General features: G+C 49.9%; 1 protein-coding gene across 1 annotated transcript in view; it reads right to left on the reverse strand.

The window, feature by feature from the left end:
• LOC133357896 (cadherin-1-like) overlaps positions 1–17416 on the reverse strand; it is a 56550-nt gene that overhangs the window by 26305 nt on the left and 12829 nt on the right. Inside the window, exon 3 of the mRNA XM_061576065.1 lies at positions 896–1107. Within this exon, the coding sequence (XP_061432049.1) occupies positions 896–1107 (212 nt within the window). The remainder of the gene's footprint in view (positions 1–895; positions 1108–17416) is intronic.

The following is a 17416-nucleotide window of genomic DNA, read 5'->3' on the forward strand; positions in this document are numbered from 1 at the left end:
AAGTGGCCAAAAATGGAAACAAGACGAACAAACCGCGTAAGAAGCCCAGAGTGTAGAGACAGTTCGGGTGTGGAGACAGTGCGGGTGCAAGGACAGTGCGTGGACTGGTCACAAAGGGGAACCATCAGGGAGAAAGTTCGAGAAAGGGGGCGTGGCCGGGAGCGGAGTGAGACCACGCCGGGGATAAAAGGGGGTGACCAGCGAGGCACGGGGCTGCCATGGGATCGGGGTCATCTGTCTTCACGCCGTCGCTGTCTTCGCATTGTCGCTGTCGTTGCTGTCTTACGTCGTCGCTACTTGCGTGCCAACCCTGGCCCAAGTTACCTGTGTGTCATCCCTTACCAAGTTATCTTCGTGAAGCGCCCTAATTAAGAAATGAAGCAACCCTCTACAATTCCAGTTGTCAGAATCATCATTACAATTGTAAAGCGCCTTCAAATAAGGCGTTTTTCAGTATAAAAATATATACAACTTAACAATTTTTTTTTATTTTACCAGGTAAGGCCCACTGAGCTATATAGTTCTTTTTCAGAAGCGACCTGTCTACAAATGATAAATCAACGAAGTGGCTTATCACGTGGAAATGTATAGCAGCCAAACACTCTAAACACGTGATGTTGATTCTAAATGTAAAGGGCAAAACTGGAGGACCCGTAAAAAAATCCACGTGTCCACAGGGAGAGAGAGAGACACACGCAAACTCCAAATATACAGCAGCAGGCGTCAGGGTTGGAATCGAGCCCATGACTTCCCGTATACCAGGCGAGGTAGTTAACACCTCCGAGCCACCGTGGCGCTGTCCCATGAGATCAAGGGATGAGGAATTACCTCGAGGCGGTTGACAACAAACATCGCGGGGGGGGGGGGGGGGGGGGGTTGGGTGCGAGAGACGTACCTGAGCGTGGCACCGCACAAGAACCCGTGCTGCACTCCTCCACGTTTTGCCACCGTGAATGCCGCGCGCCCTCACGGCCACGTGAAGTTCCGACCCCGCGGCCAGGGTCAGAGGTCGCGACGTCATGAGCACCCCGCGAGAGGTCACGTGCAGAGAGCGCGGCCTCACTGCGAACGTCGGCGCCGGCATGCCGCCGCACGATCGGAACGGGACTGCAGGCCGAAGAGAGACGGAGAGAGAGGGTCCACAGTTGGGCTCGTGGGTCAGGTCACGCGAAGATGTGGCCAAAGTTCGTTCATGAGGCCCCCCATCACCCGACGTAGCTGAGCGAGTGAATTGTTCACGGGCAGGAGCGTTCAACACGCCAATTATGGTTTCGGTTCGCTCGTGAGTTTAAGAACAATTTTCAAAATCTAATTTGGCGATTAGCCACGAACCGGCTCGCTTCAAACTGTGCAAAGCATCTTCAGGAGCATCCAGGAAGATTCTTACATAGGGGAGATGATATCACGCGAACAACCAATCACATTTAAAACTAGCGTTCAACTATTATATATTTCATTCTACCTGGACATGCCAGTGGGACGATGTCACTCGGCTAGTCTGGGAACTCCTGCGAATTCCCTAGGAAGAGATAGAGTCTGTGTATAGTAGTGTATAGTGTAGTGGTGCTGGAGTCAGTCGCCAAAGAGAGGTCTGAACGCCATACTCAACATGCTGCCGCCGCAACCCTCAGGTCTGGAATTTTAGGCAAATTAGGGTTACAAAACACTGATTTTGTTTGTGTGCAGTTCACCGATGACTCTGGCTTAGGTCCATACACTTGAGAACCCGTTTTAATCTTGGTACCGCAGTTACCTGGATGTAAACCTCAGTGGTTCAGGAGTCAAGAGCGCTGAGCTGGTACCACTGAGGTCCTGGGTTAGAGTCCAAGTTTCAGTTACCGCCTGTGATTACACTTTTTCGTGTGTTAGTTTGTTGTCCTTTCCCCTGCACCTCCGATTAGCATGGCTGGCTACGTACGGCGCGTAAGAAGTTCAACATACATAGACTCACACGGAGACCCAAAGACTCACCACACAGAGACCCATAGACTCACACAAAGACCCATAGACTCACCACACAGATACCCATAGACTCACACAGAGACCCATAGACTCACCACACAGAGACCCATAGACTCACATAGAGACCCATAGACTCACACAGAGACCCATAGACTCACACAGAGACCCATAGACTCACACAGAGACCCATAGGCTCACACAGAGACCCATAGACTCACGCAGAGACCCATAGACTCACACAGAGACCCATAGACTCACCACACAGAGACCCATAGACTCACACAGAGACTCATAGACTCACACAGAGACCCATAGACTTACAAAGAGACCCATAGACTCACACAGAGACCCATATATTTGGGTAGCGAGTAACCGGCTATGGCTCGGTCGCAGTGACTTGCATAGAGACCATATATTTGCATAGAGACACAGTGACTGCATAACCTAAGTTGTGGTAAGACGGGGGCTTTGCCAGTGTAATGGATTAATGTCTCGGCAGATCACCAATGACATAAAAAACGACCACGCAATATGTATTTTTTTTATCCAGACTAAATTCCAGCGGTGACGTTTGACCTATGCCAAACACTCTGTGCATAGAAGGTGAGCCCACAGTGTGGGGACAACCATAGGTCTCTGCTGAGAGTCACTTCAGAAATAGTCCCGTGATCCTCTTCCATCGAATCCCACGTGGCAGGATTATTGAGTCATATAGCTATCGAGATTCATCACGAAGAAGTCCATTCGCATCCTTCGCCTATATCTGTCCCGCCGCGTGAAACATCTCAAGTATTTTTTGACGCGTCCAATCAGTCACACGGGCCTTCTACAAGTGCATCATTTCAGCAAGATTTGTTCGACACCAAAGCAAACTGGACTGGTTTTGACATTCCGCGCATCATTCATAGAGCCAGGCTTGCTTGAAACAATGCTGGTGAATTGCCAGGTGACTAAATCCAAGGGGTAAGACGTGAATGCTCGTTCAACATTAAACTATGTTAAGGTTGGAAATAATAAAATAATAAAAATAAAACATAATAAAATTATTCTCACGACGTTTCGGCCACAACGGCACACGAGGGGGTGGGTGGCCAGCACCACGCCCGGCCATCTTTGTCTCCCCAGTGGCGATGTTTATGCACCGCACCAGCTACTCATTTTAGGCTGAGTCGACCTAGGGGATATTCGTCACTGGTGTTGGCCGTGAGCGGGAATCGAACTCGTGTCGCCGGATTCGTAGCGCAGGGCGCTAACCACTACACACCAATCCCAATACCCGCCATTCGCAACTAAGTGACGGTGACGTCACCACAGCCAGGTGCACCTTGAGGCCACGTTACACAACCACTCCTCACACTCACATTGCATATTCACCCATAGGCCCTGCACACGTAGGAAGGCCAATAATATGCGAGAACGCTGCCGGGCAATGTGGGCACGAGTGAGCACGTCGTGAACGCGGCACGGTGCACAACACCGCGTTCCAAATACTAATGAGATGAGGTCTTTTAGAAATTCTCGGAAGTTCTTGCGATCGAGAGAGCCCGACTTTTTTTGCCGATGAAGATGATGAATGTTTGCGTGTGTCGAACCACAACGCCGGCTGCAGTTGTGTACGCCCAGGAGGCTCTGTGTGTGTGTGTGGCTGATGGAATGTGTAAAATTATTTTTTTGATCTTTGGAAAGACAACAGTAATAATGTTCAAGGAGGCGTATTGACCGATGGTTCAATTTGTCACATTTCCCGCGATGATGATCATTGTCCGTGATGGATTACATCTTGGCTCACGTTGTAAAGACGTTACCCCGGATGAATGACGGTATACTGTCGAAGTGCCGTATACTGGAATTCATCAATAATGCCATTAACACTGGTCCACAGCCAAAATGCTTCCGAAATAAATGTCGTACAACATTACTAATTCTGGGTCACTGAGAATTTATATTATGCTTGAAATTGTTGATTGGCTCCAGTTTTCAAGATATGCTACTGGGTCAGTATATAGTTAGACTGATGGCCTTAATCTGAGTTGTCTTGTGGTTGTTGTTGGTTGTTTTACTTGCATTCCACTGGGATTTTTGCACACAGTGTTGGTGTACGGTGTTTTTTCTGCAATATTTTGATGTCTTTTCTTGGTTTTTCTTTTTGCACTCAGTCACATATTCACTTTAAGATGTTTTTTGTTCGTGTTTTTGTTTGTTGCGGTTGCACCCGATTCAAGAGCCGAATGACTCACAGGGCGATACCTAATAAATGAACTTGAACTTGAACTATACGACCCTTGACTTGGGAATGGCAGAGGATAAGTGAGTTATAAAGGTGTAGTGCGTTGTACGGAGGCACACGCTGGAGTTGGAGGCTACACGTTAATTTCAACACCCCAACAGGGCTAACTACACAAGCGTGCACGGCTTCAACATCTCAGTGACATATTCTTAGGTTTTTTCGGTAAAGTCACGTAGGTAAAACATTTTAATTAATAAAAGTAAAATAAAATAAAAATTACGACGTTTCGGAAGCAACACAAACTTCCGTCTTCAGGTGGAACAGTCACAGCACGATAGCTGCATCTGAAGACGGAAGGTTTCGTTGCTTCCGAAACGTCGTGATTTTTATTTTATTTCTTATTTTACTTTTATTAATTTTAATTTTTTACCTACGTGACTTTACCGAAAAAACCTAAGAATTTGAATCCTTGTAGTCACGAAAGCTTCAAATCTAGAATCTCAGTGACAATTACACAGTTAACCACGTGAGCAGCCGATTAACTCCATGAACGGGTCAGTCAGCGTACACGCTGCCTGACCCACGATGCCGAGCGAAGAACGAAGACCCGGAAACGACGACGAGACGCGGCACCCCAGGATGATTTCACAGACGAGCCTCGAACACACTCCGGACTGCCCCTTTATGCTCCTGAGCGTGGCCTTGCTCCCCCTTCGAGACCTTTCCCGAAGGATCTCGACGGAGCGTCACGTGTCCCTCAAGCCTCGCTTGCCCCCCTCACTACCCTGTCCTGGTCACGTGCCCTCTCGGGTTCACCCAGACTACCATGTCCTGACTTGCCCTCTCTGAGGCCGCCGCCAGGACTATGCCCCCCAGGGCCCGCTCGCATGGCGTACTCACTCTGGCCCCAGACGCACAGTAGAACTCTTATTTCGGTGCCTGGCGCTACCACCATGGTGACACCCTTAACGTCACTACGAAGGGAAGGGAGCTCAATTTAAAGCAGAAATTACTCAAATACATCTTTGACTGGATCTATGAATAAATCTATCACCGGGTTTGGACAGTACAGTGTTACCCTGGATATCCAACTTAATTCGTTCCAGAAAGCCATTCGAACACCGATTTGTTCGAACACCGATTTGTTCGAACACCGAATTAATTTTCCCCATAAGAATTAATGTAAATGACATTAATTGGTTCCAGACACAAGAAATCTCTCATTAGAAAGCATTTCTACACGAAGTTTACAGGAATCACATGCATAAAATCATACAAAAGAAACAAGAAACACAATAAATAAATGGAATAAATTGATAAATATATGGAATAAATGAAATAAATGAAAATTTGAACTTCACTTTACCTGTAGTAAGGAGAGCTGATGGATTGAGTGGAAGGTGGTGAGAAGGAGGAGGTGGTAAAACCTTTGTCTGGGCAAACGTCATGCACGCTGGCCATACGCGTCTCAGCCATACAGCTTCTTTCAAGTCGTGATTGCCCGTTCGACCTCCGAATTTCGATTGGTTCGGGAAATATCGTTCGAGCACCGAATTGTTCGAGTTCTGATGCGGTATATCTCCGAGGTTCTACTGTACTTGCTTTTTGAGCAAAACAATGAATGATGCAATCTGAACCTGGGATTGCATCATACATGATATTATTCCTAGAAGGCATTGGTAATGCAATCATAACTAGGCTTACATCTCTCTGCTGAAAAAAATGCCCTATATAAGTTCTAGAAATTATACAGTGCCGTGCTCTCTTATTTGTCAGTGTTTGATTTTGTAACGGAACACATTTCTGTTTAGCCAAAGTGAGCAGATATGCCTCGTACTTGTGTGAACAAAGCTGATAACTTCTGCTATGTTTGTGGTGAAGTGAATTTTGCATCACAAAAGCGCATCACTGTGGTTAAGAAAGCCTATCACCTTAATATTGGCTGTGGTTGAACAGGAAAAGGAAATTCATGCCTTTTGCAGTGCCAATGATTTGGAGAGAGCCAACAGATCATATCAGCAATTGTCACCACTGCATGGTGCCTCCAGTTGGGAAAGGTGTGTCAAAGAAAACATCATGGACTGTGCATTATCCAAACATTCCATCAGCTATTCGCCCAGTACCCCACAGAGAAGGACTGCCGGTTCCTGATGCACCAGAATCATTCTCACTTGAGTCAGATGAGGAAGAAGATGAAACTTTTGGTCCTGAACCATCAAGTTCACATGACCCAGATTTTCTCCCATCCTCCTCCTCTGAACCACACCTCATAACGCAAGGTGAACTGAGAGACCTTGGTCAGAGATTTGGAACTACCCAAGAGTAAGGCAGAGCTGTTGGGTTCCAGAATTCAGCAGTGGAATATCCTGGCAGGTGATGTTAGGGTTTCCATGTTCCATGACCATCAAAAAGATCTTGTCCCACTCTCTTTCATGGAAGGTGATCTTGTAGCCTGCAACAACATCGATGGTGGTATAGCAGCCCTCAACATCGTTACTGATCCAGATGAGTGGAGACTGTTCATTGATTCATCGAAGATGAGTCTTAAATCTGTTTTGCTTCATAATGGCAATGTATTTCCATAAATTCCAGTAGGTCATGCAGTCCATATGAAGGAAACCTATGACATCATGAAACAACTTTTGAGGTGCATAAACTATGACCAACATCAGTTGCAGCTTTGTGGCGATTTGAAGGTTGTTGCTCTTTTTCATGCTTGGTTTGCAGACTGCATACACAAAGTACTGATGTTTTCTCTGCGAATGGGATAGTCGTGCGAGAGATTCCCACTACATCAAGATAGATTGGCCAATCTGACAGTGATTGGAGCCTGGGAAGAAAAGTGTTCAGCATCCACCACTTTTTTAATCAAGGAAGATGTTGTTACCACCCTTACGCATCAAGCTGGGTCTGATGAAGAACTTTGTCAAAGCCATGGACAAAACACAAGCAGCTTTTAAGTACCTCCGTGGAAAATTTCCAAGGTTAAGTGAAGCTAAGATAAAGGAAGGTGTCTTTGTTGGTCCTCAGATTCGTGAACTTCTTCGAGATGATGCATTTGACAGTGCACTGCGTGGCAAGGAAAAAAAGACGGCATGGAAAGCCTTCCAGCTCGAGGCAACACATTTTCTTGGAAACAACAAGGCAGACAACTACAGGGAGTTGGTGGAAAACCTCCTCAAGGCATACAAAAGCCTTGGTTGCAACATGTCACTAAAGATAACAAATTTGCACTCTCATCTCGATTTTTTTTTCCACAAAACTGCGGAGCATTGAGTGACAAGCATGGCGAGCGATGTCAACGGGACATTGCGACAACGGAGAAACGCTCTCAGGGCAAATGGAGCCCCATCAATGCTTGCAGACTATTGCTGAACAGTGACAAGAGACGCTCCATTTAATGAATTCAAGAGACAAGCCAAGAAACGCCGAGTAGACAGTGAATAAGGACTAAACTATGTACTTATATATATATACATAATAGTGTTTGGCGTTTTGCTTCATAATACATTTTATTTATATAACCCTTTTGCTGATTTTGTAAGTGTTGCATAAACAGCACAGGTGACATGCTATCATGTAAGGGCAACCATGAACACATTAAAAGACCTAGGTTTACAATTTATAAGTAAAACTCTATCTACACAATATACAAAGACGTAAAATGTCAAAACTTTAATATCTTAGGAACAGTAGCCAATCAGTTGTTTTAATTGTCATATTTGAATTCAGCACATCAAACTCCACATTTCATCTCTGAAGCAGACGACGTCTAAAAAACTTTATATCTCTTATTTGCCCAGGAAAAGTGTCAGTGGGTCTCAAATTTCTACTGGACATCTATAAAACTGCTGGACATCTGCGAACAAGAGCTTTGTAATTCATCGAATTCCTCCTGTATCAATACATATTCTGATTTTCAGCATGTGATAACTCAGACTGTCGTGACAGCCAAAACTCGACACATTTGTTAATAGGCCCACGGCCATACATGGGAACTAAACTATATAATAAGTGATTATTCAAGCAATACGCCTTGTTTTCATCTCAGAAAGATGCGTGATGCTTGATTAATGTTTAGAGTTCTGGTTATCTGTGATTGTGCGTCACTGGCAACACAGGATCACATGTGTTTATTTTTGTACTGTGACCGCAATGGGTAGATAAATCACCGACTACCCCAACGAGCTAGAATCAATTCAACAGAAGGCTCAAGGGTAGTTTCTTTAATTTGAATTAGCTACAAACAATGACCCGTGTCCATTCCGTGGTGGCACGGCCATGTAGTTGCCCATTCGCCGCTTGGTGCAGAGGTTCGTGGTTCGAATCCAACAGGCCACCCTGGTTATTACTGCAGTGTGTGCTGTGTTAACGATACAATTGCTTATTAATAATATATATTTTTTTTGGTCAGATCACGTAACTAAAAATGGGACTGTCTTGATAGTAGATGTGAAACATCCTCTCCGATGTCATTCGCCCCCCCCCTATCTCGCATACCACTTGCAGACCAGCGCTAAATCACTTGTGCAGCACAGGGACCAGCTGTCAATGGGGGGATTTTCTCCTGTTCAAATGCGTTCACGTGAGATGTAGGTTGCTTATCGCGTGCGACGGCGCTCGGAGACGCCTCGGGTTAATGGGGGATGGGGGGGGCGGGCTCTATCGAACACGAAGTCGGGTATCGATCGCCCCGGTAGATTTTCTGTCCGTACCATGTGTGTTGTTGAGCATGATGTCACGTGGTTTTGCTCCACATACTGGGAGCTTCTTTCAGGTACTGAAGTCCACTCCAGGACCAGTTGCTGGCCCATGACTTCGCTGACGAAGCTTTGTCTGTCGCCATTCGCTCCACATACTGGGAGCTTCTTTCAGGCACTGAAGCCCACTCCAGGACCAGTTGGTGGCCCATGACTTCGCTGACGAAGCTTTGGCTGTAGCTTTGTGATAGACGATGACCACCGGTCATCATCAAATCCCGTGACATGTCCCGGCCAAGCCCACTGGCTTCTTTTTTCAAAGTCAAAATCCTGCGTCTACTTTGATCCAGTTTATTTTTCAATAGTTCTGATCCGTATGGAATAGCAGGTGGCATATCCTGGTTCAACTTGGACCGCCTCACAAATGCCTCAACTTTTTTTAGGAGGGTCCTGCTAAGTGTTTACGGGAGGGGGAAGGCAAGGTACATATGTGGAGTAATTTGCAGGTACATTTTTCATCATTGAGATATTTTGGTCAAAACCAGTTGTGTTCATCTTTTTGGTTCTTTCGGTAAAGTCTATGTGACTTTACCGAAAGAACCAAGAAGATGAATCCTTGCAGTCACGAAAGCTTTAAATCGAAATTTAACCAGTTGTGTTGTTGTAGTAATAGGTTTTTACCCTTTCAACTGGTACAAAAACTGACACCTTTATACAAGTGTAGAGGTGATACGCGCTGGGATTAGGGATCATATGCCAGCGCGTAATGATTGGCTGTGTAGGTGGTGACGCGCGCTGACGGTGGAGGATCAGGGGTCAGCGCGGGGTCGTGGGTTACGGGGTACTGATTGGCTGTGGGCCCGTGACGCGCTGAGAGGGAGTGATCGGGTGGCAGCGCGGTGTGATTGGTAGAGGAGTGTTAACACGCGCTGGGGAAAACGGATCGTAGAGAGAGTGCGTCGTGATTGGTCCACTAGGGAACGATGCTCAAGTCGACGTCCGGATCAGCTCCGTCTCTCGTGAGCAGGGGCTATAAAAGGGGATGCACACAGGCGTAAGGGCAGTATGTAACCAGCGAAGAATGAAGACGGGGATGAAGACCTAGGGCCCTGCGGTACCTAGTCCCGCTGTCCTAACGGGACCGGGACTCTGTGTAACCCAGAGGCGAGTGTAGTGTGTGTAGCCAGAGGCATAGAGTCTACACGAGTTAAGTGGAGTGTGTAGTCGGAAGAAAGGAGACCACACGTTGTATTGTGAACGTAAAGATTTAATAAAAGTGTGTTACCCGTCAAGAAGTTCCTGCCGTCAATTCCAATACTTCAACTGGCGTCAGAAGTGAAACGGTCTTCCAAGCATGGAGACAAGGAAGACCCGTCGGACCCACGGGATTGACCGCGGGGACAACCTCGACGACTCGGGCCAGCTGGCATCGGGGGGTGAGGACGAGGAATTGCCCACGCTGCAGGATCCGCCGACGGCGCCGGACGAGCGACGGGGGACCGACGCCGTGCTTCGCGAGGCGCACTCCCGCCTGGCGGAGCTGCTGCTCGCCGCCGCGTCCATCCTGGCGGAGATCAGCTCGTCGGGAGGAGCGGGGACGGCGGCGGACGTTCTGCAGGGTCGCCCCGCAGATTCCCGCCAAAACGACTTGGCGATTCCCGCCATTTCATCTGCGCCGACTTTTGGCGGGAACGGCCATCACCACATGGCAGCGGTTCTCCAAGCGCGCCCGCTTACGTCACCAACGCGCGCTGCGGACCGCCATCAGACACCCGCCACTGGGGCCGCCATCTTACACACCGACGGGGCGGCGGAGAGGAAGCACGAGGAGGAGGACGACTTCATCTTTCAACAGCGCCTTCCCACGTTGTCAGCCTTCAAGGCGGAAGGCGGGGATTGGAGCCAATTTCAGCGCAGGTTTTTGGCGCATCAGGAGATGTCCGCCTGGTCCGACGCTACGGCACTGCGGGCACTGCCTGCCATGCTGGACGACAACGCGCTCGCGGCCTTCACGTCCGCACGCAGGTCGGACCGCTCCACGCTTAAGGATGCGCTGGCTCTCATGGCCAAGGTCTATGGTCCTCCTTCGGCGTGCCGCCATCATTTTTATGCAAGACGGAAGGCGGACACGGAGACTGTGTTTGCCTACCGCACGGCGTTGCTTGCTCTCGCCGACGCCGCGTTCCCTCGTATGGACGAGGAGGGCCAAGATGCGATGGTTTTGGAGCAACTGCTCAAGTTGGCGCAGGACCTGGGGGTCCCCATCAACACGGCCGACGAGACCGATATTTCTTCCTTACGGGTCGCTACGAGCATACAAGCGCACGAGGTCCTTCAACTTAAACAGGGGGTCGTCTGCAACGCTGCCGTGGCCTCAGCTCCAGGCCCGGTAGTCACCGTGCCCCAAGTCGTCAGCCCACGAGAGGAGGCGTTCATCGCGGAACGACCGGGGGACTGGAGGTCGGGGGGCCGTTCGCCTCTGCGAGCGGCCCGCAAGCTGGAGCAACCGAGATCTCCGACGACTGTCATCACGTGCTATAACTGCGGCCTCCGGGGCCACGTGGCCTCCGGTTGCCGCGCCCCACGTCAGCGCGCCATGGGACCTCGGCTGGACGACGAACAAGGCCCCAAGTCATCCCTACAAACCCCGGCGAGTCGCGGCACCTCACATGCTCGGCCTGCATACTCGACACGCATGGTCCGTCGCGTTGCGGCGGAGGAGAGCCGGTTAGGGTTCGGGGATTCGGTTCGGCGAGGGGGGTTCGGCCGGGACCGGGGGGACATTAAATGGTCGGAGTTGGGGCACAGAATAGTGGCTGCCTCAGCAGGTTCATCCGTCGTTACCGGATCTATTGATGGGGTCGAGGTCAGGGTGTTAGTGGACACGGGGGCATCGGCGACTATTATATCGGATCTCATTTATAACATTCTCCCTGTACAATGTCGTCCGCTTTTTCCGGTGGATGTGCCATTTTACGCCGCTAACGGGGGATCGTTGGGCATTATCGGTCAGATTAGGGCGTCCATTTGCATTGGTGATATCAAATTGTCGGGACCCGTCTTCGTTTCGTCCTCCCTGGCGGTTCCCTGTCTATTGGGCACTGATTTTTTGGCAAAAATGCCCATCAAAATTCTCATTGATCAGCGTTGCATTGAACTACCATCGGGTCGCCGTATTTCATTTTTGACGAACCCTACTGAAATTCGGACGGCGTGCGCTACGGTACAAGCGTTAGCAACACAGACCGTGCACGTGCCCCCGGGTTCACAAATGTTAATTCCCCTCCGGTTGCGGAAACCATGGGTGAGGGAGACCTCGGAACAGGGCATGCTTTTGGGTCCTTCTAATAGGGCTGTTGGAGGTCTCGATTTGTCGGTGGCTCACCCTTTGGTTGGGGCTAACAGGGATCCGTTTGTCATGGGTTTAAACGCTGGGTCGCGGCCGGCCGTCATTCAGCAGGGCACCGTGCTAGCTCACGCGGCACGGGTCCCTGCGGAAGAGCGGCTGGTTGCGCAGGCTGATCCGAGCCCCACGCAAAACGTTAATCTGAAGGAGGACCTCGAAGGGGTCGATTCGCTGTGCGCGCGACACACAAATGCCGATGCCCTGTCGCGGTTGTTGCCTTGTCACAAATGTGCGTGCTTGTCGGGATCGGCGCGCTGTAAACCGCCAGTTACGGAAGGTATGGAGGAGTTGGTTGCGACTGCGGGCACACCAATTGGGGATGTTCCCGCTACCCCAGGGGGTCAGGACTCGCTGCTCTCACTGTCGTTGATTGAGTGGGGCCGTCTCCAAATGGCGGACAGCTCCCTGCTAGCATTGCGCCGCAAGACGGGGGGTTCCGAAGGGGACCATGAACGAACTGGCTCCTACGTGCTTAAGCAGGGCCTGTTAATGAGATGGGACAGTTTGTCCCGGCGGCACGCGATTGTGGTGCCTTCTGCTGTGAGGGGGAAGGTTGTCTTGGCCGCACACGAACGCCTCTTGCATTTGGGAGTTAACAAAACGCTTGCCCTACTTCAGCGTGACTTTTATTGGCCGGGAATGGGGGGTGACGTGGTGAATATTCTGAAGGGTTGTGTTGAGTGCGCCAGACGGAAACCACCGCCTGTGGCAGCTAATCCACCGCTGCAATCTATTCAGGTCTCGCGCACTAACGAGCTCGTTGCACTCGATATTCTGGGGCCTTTTCCAGTCACGCCTAGGGGTAATAAGTACCTGTTGGTGGGGGTCGATTATTTTACCCGGTGGCCTATGGCGTGGCCACTCGCCAACCAGTCGGCAGCGGCTGTGACGGACGCCTTTGTCCAGGGCTACGTCCTGGACAAGGGGGATCCCGAACGCTTGCTGACCGACCAAGGGAAAAATTTTTCGAGTAAATTACTGCAAGAGGTGTGCGACCTGTTGGGTACTAAGAAGGTGCGTACCTCCCCGTACCACCCGCAGACGGACGGGATGGTTGAGAGGCTCAACAGGACATTGACTTCTATGCTGTGCCAGCAGGTGTGTGAGGCACATGTTGATTGGGACCTGCAGGTTCCTGGGGTCCTCGCCGCGTATAGAATGGCCCCCCATGCAGCTACGGGATTTTCCCCGTTTTATCTGATGTACGGTCGGGAAGCCGACCCGCCCATGGAAACGCAGCTGGGTCTGCCCGCACCACGGACTAATTCGAAATTGGCAGAGCATATTAAATTTAACATTCATAAGCTGACAGAGGCAAGGGAGGCCGCACGGCTTAATTCGCGGGCTCGCCAAATTGCAAACGAGCGGTTGCGTGCACGGAAGGTGTCCGTGCACAACTGGGAACCAGGTGACAGGGCCTGGCTGCATTGCCCTCAGGCACCTTTGGCTACGTCGCCTAAATTGTTGAAGCCATGGCGGGGACCCGTGGAGGTCGTGCGGGTTGCACGCCCCCAGTGCGTTCAGATAAAATGGGGAAAACGCCGTTGGTACGTCCACCCCTCCCGACTGAAACCGTTCTCGCCTCCATATGGCCTCCCCTTGTGTCGTGAGGGCCGAGCATGTGACGTGACCGACGACCCTAAGGGGGAATTGTCTTTGCCTGCTCCTCACATGTCTCCGCCTGATCCGCTCCCAGGTGTCTCGGAACTGACAGCTGCCGACCACCGGCGGCCGGATCTTCGCGGCGGGGCCGGTCCTTCCAGGCCCGATCCGCGCCGTCTAGAGCTGCCGGAGCCACCGGACGTATGCCAGCGTCCCGTCCCATACGACGGACCGGCCAGACGGACTCGCGCTAGGTCGCGCTACTTTGTGTGACCTACCATGTGAGGAGTCGTGGCAGACGGAGCGCCTCGGCACTGCGTTTAGTCACAGAGACACGTGGCACGTTCGTTTTCGGGTGTTCGCTCTTATTGTGTTGTTCGTCGGGCTGTATATTGCTTCATATTTAAGTGTTGTGTTGTGTTGTTGTTGTTGCGTTACGGGGCACACTGGGAGGTGGAGTTTCTTTATTACTGCGTTGACGTTAGGTTGTGTTGTTGGTTAACAGCCGGGCCGGCTGCAAGCTATGTGGGAGGGGGTGATGTAGAGGTGATACGCGCTGGGATTAGGGATCATATGCCAGCGCGTAATGATTGGCTGTGTAGGTGGTGACGCGCGCTGACGGTGGAGGATCAGGGGTCAGCGCGGGGTCGTGGGTTACGGGGTACTGATTGGCTGTGGGCCCGTGACGCGCTGAGAGGGAGTGATCGGGTGGCAGCGCGGTGTGATTGGTAGAGGAGTGTTAACACGCGCTGGGGAAAACGGATCGTAGAGAGAGTGCGTCGTGATTGGTCCACTAGGGAACGATGCTCACGTCGACGTCCGGATCAGCTCCGTCTCTCGTGAGCAGGGGCTATAAAAGGGGATGCACACAGGCGTAAGGGCAGTATGTAACCAGCGAAGAATGAAGACGGGGATGAAGACCTAGGGCCCTGCGGTACCTAGTCCCGCTGTCCTAACGGGACCGGGACTCTGTGTAACCCAGAGGCGAGTGTAGTGTGTGTAGCCAGAGGCATAGAGTCTACACGAGTTAAGTGGAGTGTGTAGTCGGAAGAAAGGAGACCACACGTTGTATTGTGAACGTAAAGATTTAATAAAAGTGTGTTACCCGTCAAGAAGTTCCTGCCGTCAATTCCAATACTTCACAAGGTATCATGTTTGCAATAACCACAACACAAGCAGTCAAAATGCAAACAAAAAGAAACAACTCTGATAATGATAATGATATGCACTGTCCTTGAAGTTGATTGGTCCACACCCGAGACAGCTTTTCTTAGAGCCTAGTCTCCATTGGTGTTGGACCAGATGACGCCAAAAGGCATTTTGACTGCTTGTGTTGTGGTTATTGCAAACATGATGCCTTGTATAAAGGTGTCAGTTTTTGTACCAGTTGAAAGGGTAAAACCCTATTACTATATTTTGCCACTGGTAAAGGAGATGTCTCATAGTGCAGTTGTGTTGTTGTTGTTGTTGTTGTTTATAGCCTATAGGAGGAAACCCCATGCAGAACAGACGAGAGAGAGAGACAACACACAAACTCCACACGCAATACGGTGCCCGAGTCGGTTAATAGAACATAGGGCCCCATGCCGTGATACACGAGTGTTTAGACCACCCCGGCCGTCGAAGAAGGACCAAGTCACGCGTCTCGTGGTGTCGATCATAATCACAGCATCAGAGTTTGTGGCGAGATTAATGAATGTTGCTGCTCGTGTTGTCTCACCTGTGTGACTGATGCAGTCCTTGAAAGATGATGCCATAGAAGGCTGCTTGCTCTGAACACTGGATTTTTTTGTCTAATGAAGTGATAAAAGGTAGATTTAAAAAAATCGTGTTTTTTTTTGTATATATATCTTTTTTTTGGAAGCCAATCGTTTCTGAACTGACACTATATCAACTCGCTACACTTGAGAGTCTGGTTTTAACGTGGGTCGCGGTGTAAAGCAATGGATGTCAACCCAGACCGTCAGCGTTTGCCAGCGCAGTGTGTGCTGACGTGGCGTTTAGCCGTGTGAACCACAACCGAATGTGGACCTCACATGACGGTCGTAGTTACCATTTTATTTATCCGGCCAGGCGGCTCAGAAGTACAGCGAATGGCTAGCAAGTGGAAGTATGCAAGTTCTAGTCCTGGTTGTGAGGGGGGGGGGGGGTGCGGGGGTGCATTAGCTCATCATTTCTCCATGGTCGTTAAAACGAGTACCACCTTCTTTGTGGGGAATCCCAAAAGTGATTGTCCTATGGGAGAAAAAAAACGTGCCCCCGCCATAGGAATGTGGAATTTCCACCACTGGCTCTGCAGGGCTGTAAAGAAGAGATGAACACCATTCACTTCAATGGGTTATTGAGTGAGAGAGTAGGTATGTGAGTGAATGAGTGGGTGAGCGAGTGAGTTGATGTAACCTTTAGGGTAGAGGGTGGTGGTGGTTGAACAGTGAGTCTGGCAGACCGAGGCCTCAATAAGGAATCAATGAGTGCAGTTCACTGGAACAGTCACCGTAGTAGTAGTAGCAATACAAGTGTGATATCAAGACAACACTGCACAGATGGATGTAGTAATCCTGCAGTCTCCTTGCCAAGCCATAGTCCGATGTGTTCTTTTTGGTTAGTTTCACAAATCTGTGCGAACCACCACGCCCGCCCACGTCGGAAATTATTTGTTGGCAGCCTTACACACGCGTCTCACCGCAGAAAATTACTTCTTTGAGTTTTTGAGGTGAACAGTCACGTGCTGCGAGCAGCTGTAATTTGCACGCTTGATTGTGATCACACGCGCTGCCGGAGGCTATGCACTCGGCGGGTTTTTTTTTGGTTTAATATTTTTCGTTATTGTAATAACAATTAATGATGTAATAATAAATTAAGTTCACGTGAATGCGGTGTTCTTGAAAGAAGCTGTGACCCAGCCACTTCTTCGGAGATGAGGGCACCAAAGTGTTTTTTTGAAGGCCGAAACGCCGTGCGAGGCTACAAGAGTTGGCGTCTGCATTTCTGTACCAATCATAGAGTGTTCGGAACCTTCGAGCCAACCGAGCAGCGTTTTGTGTAACAAGCCATCGCTAAAATCACAACCAAAATCTACAAGACATCCTCTTTGGAGACCGCTCGAAAGAAGAAAAATGCGTGGCTTACCAAGGTGTTCTAAAAACCTATTGGTCACTAGGCTGAGCCCAGCGGCTATAAGAGGGAATTCACCACACTGGTTCCGTCATGGGTTCGTGAAGAGGTCAAGGCAGATCCAGGGCCGGTTCAAAGTGCACGCATCACCCAGCACCCGATTGTTAGCCACAATCGAATTCAATTCCCACAGGGTTCACAGCTAGGCGTGCCGACCACAGCTACAGCGTGTTTAATTAAAAACGTTGTTGCGTGTTGCTTATATTGTAATTTATTTGGGCATTACGTTCCCACCTTCCCTGAGGTACGATGACGCTTTTGTTTGAATATCCCTCCCAGCCAAGAAGGCACTCCTCGTGTTTTTCACCCCATAAATGACATCATGCCCCGAATCTGGTATTCGAC

This window comes from Lethenteron reissneri, chromosome 60 (assembly GCF_015708825.2).
Source record: "Lethenteron reissneri isolate LAM-NWPU_2019-01 chromosome 60, ASM1570882v1, whole genome shotgun sequence".
Lineage (NCBI taxonomy): Eukaryota > Metazoa > Chordata > Hyperoartia > Petromyzontiformes > Petromyzontidae > Lethenteron > Lethenteron reissneri.